Below are 16939 nucleotides of genomic sequence, written 5' to 3'. Positions count from 1 at the left end.
TGAACACAAACCCACAATCTATAATATGTGTGTGGGCTGGAGAGATGGCTTAGCGGTTAAGCGCTTGCCTGTGAAGCCTAAGGACCCCGGTTTGAGGCTCGATTCCCCAGGACCCACGTTAGCCAGATGCACAAGGGGGCGCACGCATCTGGAGTTCGTCTGCAGTGGCTGGAGGCCCTGGTGCGCCCATTCTCTCTCTCTCTATATCTGCCTCTTTCTCTCTCTATCACTCTCAAATAAATAAATAAAAATAATAAACAAAAAAATTTTATAGTATGTGTATATATATATGTATATACATATATACACACACACATATATATGTATACCACATATACATACATACATATACACATGCATAAAAGATATAGAGTTAAGGGCAGAATTAAGGGGGTTTGAAGTGTACAAAGTGGTCTAAATCTTGGGAGAGTATATTAGATGCCTGTGCTATTTATTTTTTTAAATTAAAGAAATCTATTTTTATTTATTTATTTGAGTATTTGAGAGGAGAGGAGAGGAGAGGAGAGAAGAGGGAGGGAAGGAGAGAAAGAGAGAGAGAGAGAGAAAGAGAGAGAGAGAGAGAGAGAGAGAGAGAGAGAGAAAGAATGGGCTTGCTAGGGTCTCCAGCTGCTGCAAATGAACTCCGATGCATGTGCCACCTTGTGCATCTGACTTATGTGGGTCCTGGGGAATTGAACTTGGATCCTTTGGCCTTGCAGGCAAGTGCCTTAACTGCTAAGCTATCTCTCAAGCTGCCTGTGCAATTTATATGAGCTCTCAATCTCATGCCAGCCTAATTCCTTTCAGCTTCCTTCTGAGATAGTGAGGTGGGGTTTCTCCTTCTCACACTTTACTCCAATGTCTTCCCTTTCTAGAGGCCTTTCGACCCCTAAAATCCCTGTTTATTTCCTCTGCAGAGAAGTTTGACTATCGCTGTTTTGTGTTTCAACTGTTCACCTTCTGGGTCCACTCAGGTGTTTTGCTAAACAGGAGCCTTGTACTCAGAAGGAATGTCTGCCTTAGGGGGAAGGTGTCATGGTGGTCTGTCTTGACTTTAACTATTAGCACCCCTGCCCACTCTGCTGCAATTCTAATTATGTAGAAACATTCCTGAAGAGATGCGACACCATCCGATGAGCATGTGGAGGGGTCACTGTGGCAGAGACCTGGAGAGTGCACTGGAGGAGAGATGATGAGATCAGAGGCCAGGGAGCCTAGCTTTCCTCATCGACTACATGAGTGAAGGGTAGGAAAGATGGAATGGAGTGGACAGTGGTATAAGCTATTTCTAGATCAATGGGATTGGTGACAGGTTGAATAATACTGGGAGTATGGGGGACACATAGGGAGAGGCAGAGATAAGAAGCTCCCTAGGGCAAGCTGGCTAGCTAGGCTAGCTGAATCCATGAGCACTGGATTAGTGAAGGACCTTGTCTCAATAAATAAGGTAGAGAGAGATGAAGGAAGACATCTGATGGTAACATCTGATCTCCATATGTTTGCAAATACCTGCATACACACCTGCACACACATGTACCCACATACATACATGCATGTACAACACACGCACAGTACTATAGGCTTGGACATTTATAATGAATATCAATGAACTTGCTCACAGTTCTGGAGGCTGGGAAGTTCAGAAGTGTGGAGGTGTCATCTGGAGGGGACCTTGGAACTGTGTCATGCCATGGAAGGCCAAAGAAAAGGCGAGAGAGAAAGACAAGAATTGTCCAAGGGCTGGAGAGAGATGGCTTAGTGGTTAAGGTGCTTGCCTGCGAAGCCTAAGGACACACATTGGACTCTCCAGATCCCATGCAAGCCAGATGCACAAAGGTGAGACAAACACAAGGTTGCACATGCCCACTAGGTGGCACAAACATCTGGAGTTAAATTTCAGTGGCTGAGGCCCTGGAATGCCAGTTCTCTCTCTGTCTCTCTCTTGCTTTCTCTAAAATAGAAAAGAAAACAAGAAGAAAATGAGCAGTGAAAACGGTGGTGCTGGGCTGGGCTGCAGGGCCAATCCCTTCAATCTTTACATTTATGTCATTCTAGTATAAAATTGAACTTAAGGAACATAGCTACTTAAAAAATTTATCTATTTATTTATTTGAGAGAGAGGAAGAAGCAGGTAGAGAGATAGAGATAGATAGATAGATAGATAGATAGATAGATAGATAGATAGATAGATAGATAGAAAGAGAATGGGTGCAGCAGGGCTTCCAGCCATTGCAAATGAACTACAGGTGCATGCACCACCTTGTGCATCTGGCTTACATGGGTCCTGGGGAACTGAACCTAGGTCCTTAGGCTTCGCAGGCAAGCGCTTTAACCACTAAGTTGTCTCTCCAGCCTTCATTCTTCTCTTTATTTTCATTCTTTTGTTTTTATAAAAGATTTTCATAGCACCAAATAATGTTGAGACTGTCTCCTCAGTGTGTTCTGCTCCTGATAGAAATGAGAGCGTGCTCTGGGTAGAAGCAGGCTTGGAAGCTTGACTAAGCTGGCCCTGTTGCTCACAGGGAGAGCACAGTGTGTGGTTAATTCCTAACACTCAGTTCTTTAGAATTCCTGTGTCTGATTAAAGAACTAAAATAGTCTTGTCTTTAAGGAACTATTGCTCGAATGAGGGAAAATACAACTGTAGTAATGGAGACAAACCTTATTTTTGACATTTTAGTTTCAAAATGAAGTGAGGGCTGAAGTTGCTTTGATTAAAATTTCAAAGTGAATTATCATCACAATTTTGACCTTTTGACTCCTGTTACTAAGAATTCTTTAAGAGAATTTACTATCTACCTCTGCAAAATGTCAGTAATATCATTTACCTCTTCCAGGAATGGAGTGAGGATTAATTCTTTGAAAAAAGAAAATGTTATCTGTTAACTTGTTTTATCTTTATCATTACTAGTTATGTCATTATAAGAAAGCACCTTTTCACTGAATATCCTTCTTCAGAAGATGTTTATCATTGACCTTAAAGTGGGTTGATCACATTGTGCATTATATTTAAGTATAGATCATATTTGATTGTGACCAAGAGAAACTTAATGGCTAAGTCCAGTAGTATGGAAAACTAGGCTCTGAAATAATCCTTTACAATCATGTTCTATAAAACCAGGGATCTTACATCTATAGATTGGAGAAAAGCATTGAAGACTATGATTGCTATAGTTATTTATCTTTTCCAATTAGCAGAACATACATTTTTATTTATAAATACGTCAACTGAAATAAGCTTTGAACCACATACCCCTTCTTTTGAAAAGGCATTTGAACTCCTGAATACAATTGTTATGCATTCTAAACTTAAAGTTGTGCAATTAACAGGACAATACACTAATAGCCACTAGGTATTAACATTATGCTTGGCACTGTGATAAGTGAGAATTAAGATGAAATTGAGAGAACAGGGTCTTTTGAGACTTTTTCTTTTCATAGTTCTATTACCCCAGAGACTGCCAGTGGTAGATATTTACTAGATGCCACTGCAGTAGATAAATGAGTGTGAATGGCCCAATCATGGCTCTCAGCACATCAGTGCTCTTCAAAATAATGGGATGAGCATGTGGAAGACTAGACTGGAGAACCGACAATGATTATGTACTGTGTAATTAGGATTTAGAGGAATTAGAATTTGGAAGAAAGAGTAAACTAGTTTTCACACGTGGTATTTGGAGCATGAGCGTGAGAATTTCTTGATGCAGGGCCAGGTGAAGTTTTCTGAAAAAAGTGGGACATGGACAGTCCCCGGGGGGTGGCAGGGCTTGGATGTGAATTTGGGAGGAGTCATGGATGAGGAGGGCGTGTGACCGAGCGAGCGCACTCACGGGCCAGTGAGAACAGTGACCGCACTGGAGCCATTAAATCATAATGAGGCTGGGATGGCAGTTGGTGCCAGGCAGAGGAGTTTAGATTCCCACATGGCACTTTGCCACTCACCACCAGAACTGATTTGCTGGGTGCTTCCAGCCATGTCCATCTGTCCAGAGCCCGCCCGGCTCACTGCCTCTCAGTTACTTACTCAGATGGTTTGACAGATGCCCCTGTGGTAAGAAATGTGCCCATGCCATCAACAAAGCTGCTTTCTGTAAAAGCTAGGCAGTTAGTGTGGCTTTGAACATTATAGCTGAGGATTGGTGGTGGCGTTCAATAAGGCACTGTTGCTTTAAGTCGTATAGGATAGGCGAGGCTTCCCTTATGTGTAGAGGTTACCACTGTGGAATGATACCAGGATACAGTGTCTCCATTCACCTCGCCCCTACTTCCTTAGAACACTGAGATGTCAGTCATTGATTACTTCTTTACCCACTGATTATATATATGTATGCATGTGTGTGTGGGGGAGAGGTCTGTGCTTAGCTTACCATACGTGCATCTCTCCGCCTTTCCTTCAGATGAAGGAGGTGGATAAAGAAATAGACGCAATCAAAAAGAAAAAAAAAAAAGATAAAAAGCCAGGCGTGGTGGCGCATGCCTTTAATCCCAGCACTTGGGAGACAGAGGTAGGAGGATTGCTGTGAGTTCTAGGCCACCCTGAGACTCCATAGTGAATTCCACAGGTCAGCCTGGGCTAGAGTGAGACCCTACCTCGAAACATCAAAAAAAAAAAAAAAAAAAAAAAGATGCTTACTGCATGTCTAGTCAAGTAGGAACAATCAGGAAGGGAGCATTGCAGAGTAGGCAGCAAGAGCAAAAAGCTTGAAGAACGGATTATAAATTATGTCTGTGTTACAGTTTAAAAAATCTTGTTTATTGACAGTGACCATAAATATATTCCATGATCCTAATACCCTCCCAGCAGCCTTGCTTTTCTTCCTCCCAAATCCCCCTCCACTGAATCCCTTCTTCCTTCCAATTAGTCTCTTTTCTATTGTGATGTCATCATCGCCTCCCCCCCCCCACCCCCGCCGCTCCTATTCTGCAGGTCTTGTGTAGGTAGCATTAGTCTCTGTGGGGTCATGAATGTAAAGACCACTTTGTGACTGGATGACAGCATTGTAAACAGTCTTCACTTTCCTTTGGCTTTTACATTCTTTCTGCCTCCTCTTCCTCAGTGGACCCTGAGCCTTGGAGGGTGTGATAGAGATGTCCCATTCAGTGCTTGACACTCCCTGTCCCTTCTCAGCATTCAGGTGAGCCTTGGGTCCCCAGCATATGTTACAGTTTTGCTTAGAAAGTATTACCATGAAGAATGTAATGGAAGCCAGGCATGGTGGCTCATGCCTTTAATCCCAGCACTGGGGAGGCAGAGGTAGGAGGATCGTCATGAGTTCGAGGCCACCCTGAGACTACAAAGTGAATTCCAGCTCAGCCTGAGCTGCAGTGAAACCCTACCTAAAAAAAAAAAAAAAAAAAAAAGAATGTCATGGGACTATGATGAGGATAATGAAATGTTAGATTGCTTTTGGCAGTGTACCCATTTTCACGGTATTAATTCTTCTAGTCCATGAGCTTGGGAGGCCTTTCCACCTTCTAGTGTCTTCTTCATTTCTTTCTTCAGTATCTTGCAGTTCTCATTGTAGAGCTCTTTCACTTTCTTGGGTAGGTTTATCCCTAGGTATTTATTTTGTTTTTATTTATTTATTTATTTTTAAATTTTTATTTATTTATTTGAGAGCGACAGACACAGAGAGAAAGACAGATAGAGGGAGAGAGAGAGAGAATGGGCGCGCCAGGGCTTCCAGCCTCTGCAAACGAACTCCAGACGCGTGCGCCCCCTTGTGCATCTGGCTAACGTGGGACCTGGGGAACTGAGCCTCGAACCGGGGTCCTTAGGCTTCACAGGCAAGCGCTTAACCGCTAAGCCATCTCTCCAGCCCTATTTTGTTTTTAAAAAAGCTATTGGAAATGGGATCTCCCCCCCCCAACTTCTTATTTGATGTGTTCATTTTGGTATATAGAAAACCCACTGATTTTTGTATGTTGAGTTTTTTGTTATTACTTTGCTGAAAGTGTTTATCATGTCTGAGCTTTCTGGTAGAAGCTTAAGATTCATGTTGTCTACAAGTATGGATAATTTAACTTCTTTTCCTAGCTGCATCCCTTTTATTTTTTTCTCTTGTCTTATAAGTATATTAAGGATAAAATTTTGAAGCCAGGTGTGATGGTGAACACCTTTAACCCCAGCACTCAGGAGGCAGAGGTAGGAGGATTGCTATGAGTTCGAGGTCACCCTGAGACTACAGAGTGAATTCCAGGTCAACCTGAGCTAGAGTGAGACCCTACCTTGAAAAACAAAAAAGAATAAAATTTTGAGGGAAGGTGTTACTAGATAGTTCAAGCTGTTCTGGTACTTGCTTTGTGGTCCAGGCTGGCCTCAAATTCAAGATTCTTTTAAATCTTTTTTGTTGTTCATTTTTATTTATTTATTTGAGAGTGACAGAGAGAGAGAGAGAGAGAGAGAGAGAGAGAGAGAGAGAGAGAGAGAGAAAGAGAGAGAGAGAGGGAGAGAGGGGGGGGGAGAGAGAGGAGATAGAGAGAGCATGGGCGTGCCAGGGCTTCCAGCCACTGCAAATGAACTCCAGACATGTGCGCCCCCTTGTGCATCTGGCTAACGTGGGTCCTGGAGAATCAAGCCTCGAACCAGGGTCCTTAGGTTTCATAGGCAAGTGCTTAACTGCTAAGCCATCTCTCCAGCCCTCAAACTCAAAATTCTTTATGCCTCCCTAGTGATGACCCTATAGAATGTGATACCATGCTTGACTTATGTTAAATATATATATTTTTAAATTTTAAATTTTATTTTCTTGGTTTTCCAAGGTAGGGTCTCACGCTTAGCTCAGGCTGACCTGGAATTCACTATGTTGTCTCAGGGTGGTCTTGAACTCTTGGTGATCCTCCTACCTCTGCCTCCCAAGTGCTGGCACTAAAGGCGTGTGCCACCATACCGGCTCATGTTAAATATAATTTGATAAAGATTCACTATTAAGTAAATGTCTATGAAGAAAGTCTGAGCTGAGCTTTTGCACTTTTGCTGTCCTTTCTTTTGTTTTATTTTCTTTTACATCTTTTTTTTTTTTTTTTTTTTGAGGTACTCACTCTAGCCCAGGCTAACTGGGATCTGACTCTGCTTTTAGGCTGACCTTGAACTCACAGTGATCCTACTATCTCTGCTTCCCAAGTGCTGGGATGAGAGACATGTGTTACCATGCTTGGCCATGCTCCTTTTTAAAATTCCGTTTTATTTAATTAATTTGTTATTTGAGAAAGAGAGAGAGAGAGAGAGAGAGAGAGAGAGAGAGAGAGAGAGAGAGAATGGGCACTCCAGGGCCTCTAGCCACTGTAAATGAACTCCAGACTCATGAGCCACCTTGTACATCTGGCTTTATGTGGGGAATTGAACCTGGGTCCTTAGGCTTTATGGACAAGCACATTAACCATTGAGCAATCTCTCTAGTCCCATGCTGTTTCTTTAAAAAAATGTTTATTTATTTGATAGAGAGAGAGGGAGAGAGAGAGAGAATGGGTGCACCAGGGCCACCAACCACTGCAAATGAACTCCAGATGCATGTGCCCCTTTGTGCATCTGGCTTACATGGGTCCTGGGGAATCGAACCTGAGTCCTTTGGCTTTACAGGCAAATGCCTTAACTGCTAACTATCCCTCCAGCCCCCATGCTCTCTCTCTCTCTCTCTCTCTTTGAAATTATTGGTTATGTACATGCAGAGAGAGCAATTATTTATTTTTGGTGGTGGGGGGAATCAGCATACTAGGGTCTCCTGCCACTGCAAAAGAACTCCAGACACATGTGCTACTTTGTGCATCTGGCTTTACATGGATACTGAGGAATTGAACCCAGGCCATCAGGCTTTGCAAGCAAGAGCCATTAACTGCTTAACCTCTTCAGCCCATTTTTGCTGTCTTTTAAATCATTCCCCTTTTTCTGTGGTCCTGAGACAGGATAGAGAAGGTCAAGTATGATCTACAGGGTGGTGATTGGGTCTGGAAATACTGCTTTAAGTTGGCTACTGACTTGTATGTGGGTTTTCAGATAGACCCACACTATTCACATATCCTTTCCTTCCTCTGTAAGATGACAATAGTTTATTAAAATAAGATCTGAAGTTTTATCCAATTATAAAATTCTGTGATTCTATATCCTATCTATAAGTGTTACTGAAGTTTGAATATATCTAACTAATTTAGCATTGTTAAAAAATGAAGAATTGGGTTTTAGGCATTGGCAAAATACGTTTTTAATTTAATCTAGTTAAATAAATCAAGGATGAAAATGTTATTAAAGTATTAGATTTTATACAAAGGGCACCTATTCATAAATATTGCATACTCTCACAGTGTTTCATGCAAATATATGGTAAAATTCTCTTCTGATATCCTCGAGTTTGCATAGAACCTCATTTGGAGATAACTTCCCGCAGAGAGCACACTGAATGTATAGATATTAAATTATTCATCCCCATCACAAATTCACACTCATGTTTTAAAAAATATTAACTTTTTGATTATGTGAGACATACACACAGTTCTCAGTATGAAAGTACTCGGGAATTCAGTGAAACACAAATTTATATTCTTATTACCTCACCTAATCTTTAATAACTTTGTTTTGTCTTTCCAGAACTTCTTCCCAGGGGCAATTCCCATCACCAGGTTGTTTATGCCACCAGATAGTCTGTTCATCTAAAGATTTATCTGCAAATACTAAAATTATGTGTGTACAGCTATAAAGTAGCATTTTATATCCTTCCTGTCCCATGTCTTTTTTCTTCTCTGTCTTGCTTTTCCCTCCTGTTCATAATAACTACCTATCAGCTGCTTGATATAATAATTTAATAATTCTCTAGGTTTTTGATATTATGTTGTTAAATAATGAATACAATTTCCTTGCAGTTTAAAAAAATAACTTCCTTGTTGATTTATTTGAGAGAGAAGTAGGGGAGAGAGAGAGAGAGAGAGAGAGAGAGGGAGAGAGAAAGGGAGGGAGAGGGAGAATGGGTGCACTAAGGCCTTTAGCTATTGCAAACGAACTCCAGACACATGCATCTTCTTGTGCATCTGACTTTAGGTGGGTATTGGGGAATCGAACTTGGGTCCTTAGGCTTTGTAGGCAAGTGCCTAAACTGCTGAGCCATCTCTCCAGTCTATCCTTGTAGCTTTTTTGAAAGTAATTTTTATTTATTTATATACAAGGAGAGAGAGAGAGAGAGAATGGGTGCACCAGGGTCTCTAGCTGCTGTACACGAACTCCAGATGCATGGGCCACCTTGTGCATTTGGCTTACGTGGGTCCTGGGGAGTCAAACATAGGTCCTTTGTCTTTGCAGGCAGCTGCCTTAACTGCTAAGCCATCTCTCCAGTCCATATTTTATTTTTATATTTTTGGGTTTATTGAGGTAGATTCTCGCTCTGGCCCAGGCTGACCTGGAATTTCCTATGTAGTCTCAGGGTGGCCTTGAACTAATGGAGGTTCTTCTACCTCTGTCTCCCGAGTGCTGGGATTAAAGATGTGCGTCACCACGCCCAGCTAGATTGTTGTCCTTTGACTTTGTTTGTGCTATACATGTTTTTTAAATCATTTATAGAATTTTAATTTTATACATTTTGATTTATTGATTTTTATTTTATAATTATGGGTCTTTCAATTATTGTTTGAAAGACCTTCAGTATTCCAAGAGTTACAAATGTTCTTTTTTTTTTTTTGAGGTAGAGTTTCACTGTAGCTCAGGCTGACCTGGAATTCACTATGTAGCATCAGGGTGGCCTTGAATTCATGGTGATTCTCCTACCTCTGCCTCCCAAGTGCTGGGATTAAAGGCGTGTGCCACCACGCCTGGCTCAAATGTTCATTTTAATATTTAAAGTTTGACTAATATGGAACTAATTTTAGTGTAAGTGCCTCCATCTTCACTTTTATTCCAAGGGCTACCATCTTTTCCCCACTGATGATGCACAATTTCATCGTTGTCATGTTCCAATTTCTCATTTTGTTTATCTTATCTCTGGACTTTCCCTTTTTAAAATATTTATTTATTTACTTTTATTTTTTTCATGGTAGTTTTTCTCACTGTGGTTCAGGCTGACCTGGAATTAACTATATAGTCTTAGGGTGGCCTTGAACTCATAGGGATCCTCCTACCTCTGCCTCCTGAGTGCTGGGATTCAAAGCGTGCGCCATCACACCTGGCTAGACTTTCCCTTTTTCATTGCTTCTCCTTTCAGTCCTGATGGTAATTATTTATTTTTGAGACAAGCCCAACAGTCTGGCCTTTTGCTTTATGTGAGAGAGTGAAAGCGAGAATGAGAGAGAGAGAGAGAGAGAGAGAGAGAGAGAGAGGGAATGAATTAGCCGGCCAGGGCCTCCAGCCTCTGTAATTGAACTACAGACCCGTGCGCCACCTTGTGTGCATGGGAGGCCTTGTCCTTGCCTCACTTGTGCATCTGGCTTATGTGGGACCTGGGGAGTTGAATATGAGTCCTTAGGCATCACAGGTAAGCACCTTAACCGCTAAGCCATCTTTCCATCCCCCTGATAGTAATCATTATCCAATAGAATTACATTATCCGAGTTTGGTTAGTATTCCTCATTACTGCTTTTTTCCTCATTTATTGCCCATTTATTTATTTATTTTGTGGTGCTGGGGATTGAAGTCGGGGTGCTTGGAGAGGTGAAAATGGGTCTGTAGTTGTTTGGCAAGCACACAGCAGGTCTCTGTAGCATGCGCAGGCCTCTTCTAATGAGTAGGAGCATGCAGAACACCAGTACAAACAGGACTGCATGGGGTTCATGCTGCTGTGGCTGTGGTCTTGGGAGGAGGGGTGAGCAGAGTGGGTTGGGGGCACCAGTATGGGCAGCAGGCCGGGAGCATTCAGTCTTTTTGTTGAGGAGGTCACTGACGGTGTTCACCAGGTTGAGCTGGAGTTGGGAAGCTAAGGTTCTGCCCATCGTCAGCACTTGGCTAGGACAGAGGACCACCAGGTGTCAAAGCAGCGCTGCTTCCTGCAGTTGTCCTCCAGTGCCTTCTGCTGAGAAAGTGCATAGCATGTTCACTGCGAAGAAGTCCCTCCATTACTGCAGAGTGCAGAGTAAGGGTGAATTTGCAGCTTTAAGCAGTCTATTAATAATAGATGCATCCATCCTTTAACTCCCCAGATCTGAACCACCGTGGCTTTCTTGCTTGAGTTCTAGCTGCCTTACACCCGAGTGGAGGGGGCAGGTCCCATACAGATGTCGCAGACGTACAATTCTTCTTGCTTGCAGTCTCCCTCTCTCAAGGGTTGACTCCTCTCCATTTTCTGATTTTGGTGGTTGTCTACCTTCAATTGGTTATTTGTTTAGAGTCTATTATTTTTTGTCTTTGAGAACATCTATATAAGTTACTCTGCCATGATTATAAATTGAACCTGCATTTTTATTATGAAAGAAGAAATTTAAAGGTATGAAAGATAGGTGATTAACAGTACCTTCATAAATGGAATACTCACCATATATCAACTGAGCTATGTTATATTCCAACCTTGGTACTCAGTAGCTATTATCCTTACTAGTTTTATAGATGAGGATATCAAAGCCCAAAGCAGGATTTGCATTAGCCATGGCCATATGACAGCTAGTATTTTTTATTTTATTTATTTTTTAATCTATTTTTTGGAAGTAGGGTTTCGCTCTAGCCCAGGCTGACCTGTAATTCATTATGGAGTCTCAGGGTGGCCTCGAACTCACAGTGATCTTCTTACATCTGCCTCCCAAGTGCTGGGATTAAAGGCGTGGGCCACCATTCCCAGCTTGCCAGCTAGTATTTGAATACAAACGTGTCCTGTTCCACAGATGATATCCCACATATACAGATTTGACAGTAAATATAATTTTGTTAATAATTTTAGTGTAAGGAGGTAAAATGTTTTGGCTTGTTCACTGCAATGCTTGTTTGTGAAGTGCAAAAAATGGAATGCCATCTTACTTTTATGATGAATTCATGTGGTTCATGGTAGATGCCTAGTAGGGTGGGCAAAGATGGATTTGTTTTAATCAGAGAAACCATACAAATATTTGAAAGTACTCCATTATGAGATTGCTAAGTAAAAGTGATCTAAAGTTTTTAATAGTTGAGCTAGTTTTTCTAAGCTAGCTAATTCTTTTTTTTTTTTTTTTTTTTGGGTTTTCAAGTTAGGGCCTCACTCTAGCCCAGGCTGACCTGGAATTCACTATGGAGTCCCAGGGTGGCCTCAAACTCATGGCAATCCTCCTACCTCTGCCTCCTGAGTGCTGGGATTAAAGGTGTGTGCCACCACACCCGGCTTTTTTCTTCCTTCTTTTTCTTTTTCCACAATAGGGATTGAACTCAGGGCTTTTCCCATGCCCCACAAATGCTCTGCCACAGAGCTATATACCCAGTCCCCTATGTACTTTGAGACAGGCTGCTCCTAAATTATCCAAGATGGCCTTGAGTTTGTAATCCTCTTGCCTTAGTCTGGGTAGTTTAGTCTTGAGTGGCTTGGGTTACAGGTCTGTGTCACCAGGTCTAGGTCAGTTCTTCTTAACTTGAATTTTGTTAGCTTCAGATTTATTTTCATGTTCCAGTCAGGCTCTAATTAGCATTTAGGATCCAAACGTAAATTTCTTGTTATATTTGTGGCACCTGCACAAACTCTATTTGTAGTACTCGTCTTGTCTTTGTTGAAATCTCATGAAGTATAAACAGTTTGGCAGTTTAAGCAAATTCATTTATAAAAGAAACAATGCAATTATATTGTTTAAATATTTTTTTTATTTCCTTAAAGTGATCCTAATTTTAAGCATCCAGTTAAAAAGATGTAAATATGTTTCTTCCTGAAAGATTTGTATTAGAGAATTAGAAATGTAAGCAAGCCTTTTTATAATAATAGAACATTTTAGTTTTTCCATCACATTGAAGATTAAAAAAAATTTTTTTTTTTTTGGTTTTGCAAGGTAGAGTCTCACTGCAGCTCAGGCTGACTTGGAATTCACTGTGTAGTCTCACAGTGGCCTCAAACTCACAGTGATCCTACTACCTCTGCTTCCCAAGAGCTGGGATTAAAGACATAAGCCACCACGCCCAGCCAAAGATATTTTAAGTGTAAGGAAAAACCAAAAGTATTTAATTCCTCCATCAATAAGCCTATTGAATATTTTTTCCACTTAATACATCTCAAACACTTTCTCATAGCTATAGAAATTTTTGCAAAATTTGATTTAGAGTAGTAAAGCACTGCTTTATTGGAAGGAAATATAATTTTATTATAATTTATTAAACTATTTTCCATTTGGGGACATGAGGATAGCTTCCATTTTTCAACATTAAATAATATCTGTAAGAATCTTTGCCTGTAATTATTCCTTCATATAAATTCCCAGAATAAGAGTAACGTAACATTGTGAAAGAATGTCATGCTTTTTTAGCCAGAGACATGTTGTTTCTAAATTATCCTCCATCTGTATATATATGAATTTATGTTTTTACCCATCTTATAACATATGAGAGCATGTATTTTACAGTTTCCAACCATTTTTATTTTTATGAGGCAAAGGATGGTTTCTATGTCAATTTGTATTTCTTAAATTTAGAATGAAGGTGAAATGGCATATACCTATTGGATAAAAATTTCCAACTCATGTTCATTCATCATCTCTTAAAAAATGACTTCAAAAATTTTTGAATAGAAGCAAGGGGGAGATGGTGCATACCTGTGGAGGTAGAGGCAAGAGGATCAGTTCAAGGCCACCCTCAGCTACATAGTGAGTTCAGAGCCTGGCTACATAAGACCCTGTCTCAAGGCAGTTTGCTTTTCAAAAGGACTCTATTAAAATATTTTAAAAATACTTTATTAAATTTACTTGAAAGAGAGAAAGATGGAGGCAGACAGAGAAAGTGAATATGAGTGTGCCAGGCCTCTAGCCACTGCAAACAAACTCCAAATGCATGCACCACTTTGTCCATCTGCCTTATGTATGTACTGGGGAAAATTGAACCCAGGCCGTCAAGCTTTGCAAGCAAGTACCTTTTAGCCACTGAGCCATTTCTCCAGCCCTTAAATGATTTTTAATAGAAGTGAGCCTTGATAAGCTATAAATTATTCAGAATTTGCTTTTTCTGTCCCTCCATGTTTTCTTGCCGTCATATAAGTTTTATAGAACAAAAAATGACTATGTGGACTGATAGAAGGGGCAGCATTATTAAGTAACGGTTTTTCTAATTTTCCCTTTTCCTAAGGAAATCCTGTAGGGAACCGGGTGTGGTGGCACACGCCTTTAATCCCAGCACTCGGGAGGCAGAAGTAGGAGGATCACCGTGAGTTTGAGGCTACCCTGAGACTATATAGTGAATTCCAGGTCAGCCTGGGGCCAGAGTGAGACTCTACCACCAAAAACAAAAACAACACACACACACACACACACACACACACACACACACACACAAGACAAACCACACAAACAAACAAAAAACAAAAGAGAAAGAAATCCTCAACCTCATGGTGATCCTCCTACCACTGCCTCCAAAATGCTGGAATTAAAGGTGTGCACCACTACATCCAGCCTACTTTAATAAATTATAAAGAATTGAAACAAAGACAGGAGTGGTGGCACATGCCTTTCATCCCAGCAATAGGGAGGCAGAGGTAGTAGGATCACTGTGAGTTCAAGGCCTCCCTGAGACTACATAGTGAATTCCAGGTCAGCCTGAGCTAGAGTGAGACCCTACCTCAACACCCCCTACCTCCAAAAAGAAACAATGACAAAAGGAAGCTATCAGGTCATCATTACTAATTTCTTATTAAATGACTATGGATTTCTGTTTAATTTGTGTTTTGTGGCTTTTAGGTCAGGGTAGACCGTCCAATTCTTTTTGGTGGTTCTGTCTTAGGAGCATACTTTTGTGTCTTGTGTTCTAACTTTCCAATTTCTCATACTTATCAGTCAGCCTTTAAGATTCTCTGCCTTTCTGTTGAGAAGATAATATAAAACTAAAAATCATTGTCCTTTTCTCCTTACTCATCTAAATTATTACTTAAGATACATGTAAGCACTTCTCAAATTTTTGTACAAAAGTATTCCTCTAGACAAAGTTATTTCCTCTTGGGAATTTTGGCTAGAATTGGCTGCTGTGACTGGGAAAATTCTTTCCTAAACTTAGTAATTTATGTGACTTTTGCATTGTACTTATGTATAACATATTGGTATTGGTGTTAATAACAGATAGTTTGGCTTAATTTTTCTGGAAGCAAAATGATACTATGGAAAGATGCACTGTGTTCTGTCTCTGGGGTATGGTTTCCAATAGTGCAGGAAGATGCGCTGTGTACTTTCTAGCCCACACTGGCCTCAAACTCATAGTGATTCTACTCTCTCAGTCTCCCAAGTGCTGGGACTAAAGGTGTGTGCCACCACCCTGGCTGTGGAGTTGTTTCTGATAGTGCAGGAAGATGAGCTGTGTGTTCTCTACAGTCTGGGCTTCTTCTTCATTACTTCCTTGTTTTTGGCCTTTTGAGGTAGGGTCTCACTCTAGCCCAGGCTGACCTGGAATTCACTATGTAGTCTCAGGATGGCCTCAAACTCACAGCGATCCTCCTACCTCTACCTCCCAGGTGCTGGGATTAAAGGTGTGCACCACCACGCCAGGCCATCACTACCTTTTTGCCCAAGAGATTCACATATCAGTTTGGGAAATACTGTCTTCTTGTTTTGACTTTTGAATAATGCAGATCAAAAGCTACCTGCAAAGCTATAAGTTATTTTCTCTAAATATAGGCAAGAAACTTGAGTTAGGTTGGGATGAAGAGAAAAAGTCAGTATCTTTTGCAAAACCTGATCCAAGACTTGTTTTGGATCACAGTGAGGGTGATTGCCCCTTATATTACCTTTTTTCTTTTTTTTTTTCTGGAAAGATCATGGCCTTTTTAGAACAGGAATGGCATCAAGCCATCTTTCTACTATTGCCTTTGCTGTGCACCTGTGAAAAAAATCCCTTAATGTTTCTTGAGTGTCTATAGTGACAGTGATGGTAGCAGATTTAGGCAGGTGGCAGTTTTCTTTTTAAACGGGCTACACCCTTTTTCACTTAAAGATTCCCATAAGCACTCACTAACATGGAGTTAAAAGGGGGTGAATCTGAGGCATTTTGGCAAACTTGGTAGAAGGCCCAAGTGTCTCCTAACTGGGGAACCCTTCTATTTTGGTGTTGCCAAGCCTCACCTGGATTATAGTGAGAGAAGATGCATTTGAATCTGTCGTGACGCTGAATGGAATTGTTTGTTGAGATGAGGTCCATGTTGCTGAGGATGGCTTCCAACCACTGAGCTTAAGTGATTCTCCAGTGTCTGCCTCTTGAGTTGCTGAGACCCTAGTAGTGCCACCAGATTGTCTCTTAAAATTATTAATATCGCTGCCTGCGGAGGTAGCTGCCATCTTCTGCTCGGCATCATGGCTGCCCTCAGACCTCTGGTGAAGCCCAAGATTGTCAAAAAGAGGACCAAGAAGTTCATCCGGCACCAGTCAGACCGATATGTCAAAATTAAGCGTAACTGGCGGAAACCCAGAGGTATTGACAACAGGGTGCGGAGAAGATTCAAAGGCCAAATTCTGATGCCCAACATTGGTTATGGGAGCAACAAGAAAACAAAGCACATGCTGCCCAGTGGCTTCCGGAAGTTCCTGGTCCACAACGTCAAGGAGCTGGAAGTGCTCCTAATGTGCAACAAATCTTACTGTGCTGAGATTGCTCACAACGTTTCTTCGAAGAACCGCAAAGCCATTGTGGAAAGAGCGGCCCAGCTGGCTATTAGAGTCACCAATCCCAACGCCAGGCTGCGCAGTGAAGAAAATGAATAAGCAGCTTATGTACATCTTATATTTGTACTTAAATAAAACCAGGAAACATGCTAAAAAAAAAAAAAAAAAAAAAAAAATTATTAATATCGTAAACATCCATGGCTGGAGATGTTGGCAGCTCTCTGATTGCACT

At 41.1% G+C, this 16939-nt stretch overlaps 2 protein-coding genes across 5 annotated transcripts in view; both read left to right on the top strand.

The window, feature by feature from the left end:
• The window catches only part of Ttc28 (tetratricopeptide repeat domain 28), a 589332-nt gene that overhangs the window by 82289 nt on the left and 490104 nt on the right, over positions 1 to 16939 (top strand). The window lies entirely within an intron of this gene.
• LOC123454127 (60S ribosomal protein L32) lies at positions 16361 to 16857 on the top strand. Its single transcript, XM_045132342.1, has one exon. The coding sequence runs from the start codon at positions 16399 to 16401 to the stop codon at positions 16804 to 16806; it is 408 nt and encodes a 135-aa protein (XP_044988277.1). The 5' UTR covers positions 16361 to 16398; the 3' UTR covers positions 16807 to 16857.

The sequence above is a fragment of the Jaculus jaculus genome, chromosome 13, assembly GCF_020740685.1.
Source record: "Jaculus jaculus isolate mJacJac1 chromosome 13, mJacJac1.mat.Y.cur, whole genome shotgun sequence".
Lineage (NCBI taxonomy): Eukaryota > Metazoa > Chordata > Mammalia > Rodentia > Dipodidae > Jaculus > Jaculus jaculus.
This window is presented reverse-complemented; position numbering and strand designations above follow the sequence as displayed.

Bases quoted from the DNA above. Each gene is read 5' to 3' on its own strand.
- LOC123454127 (XM_045132342.1), top strand. From the start codon at position 16,399: ATGGCTGCCCTCAGACCTCTGGTGAAGCCCAAGATTGTCAAAAAGAGG.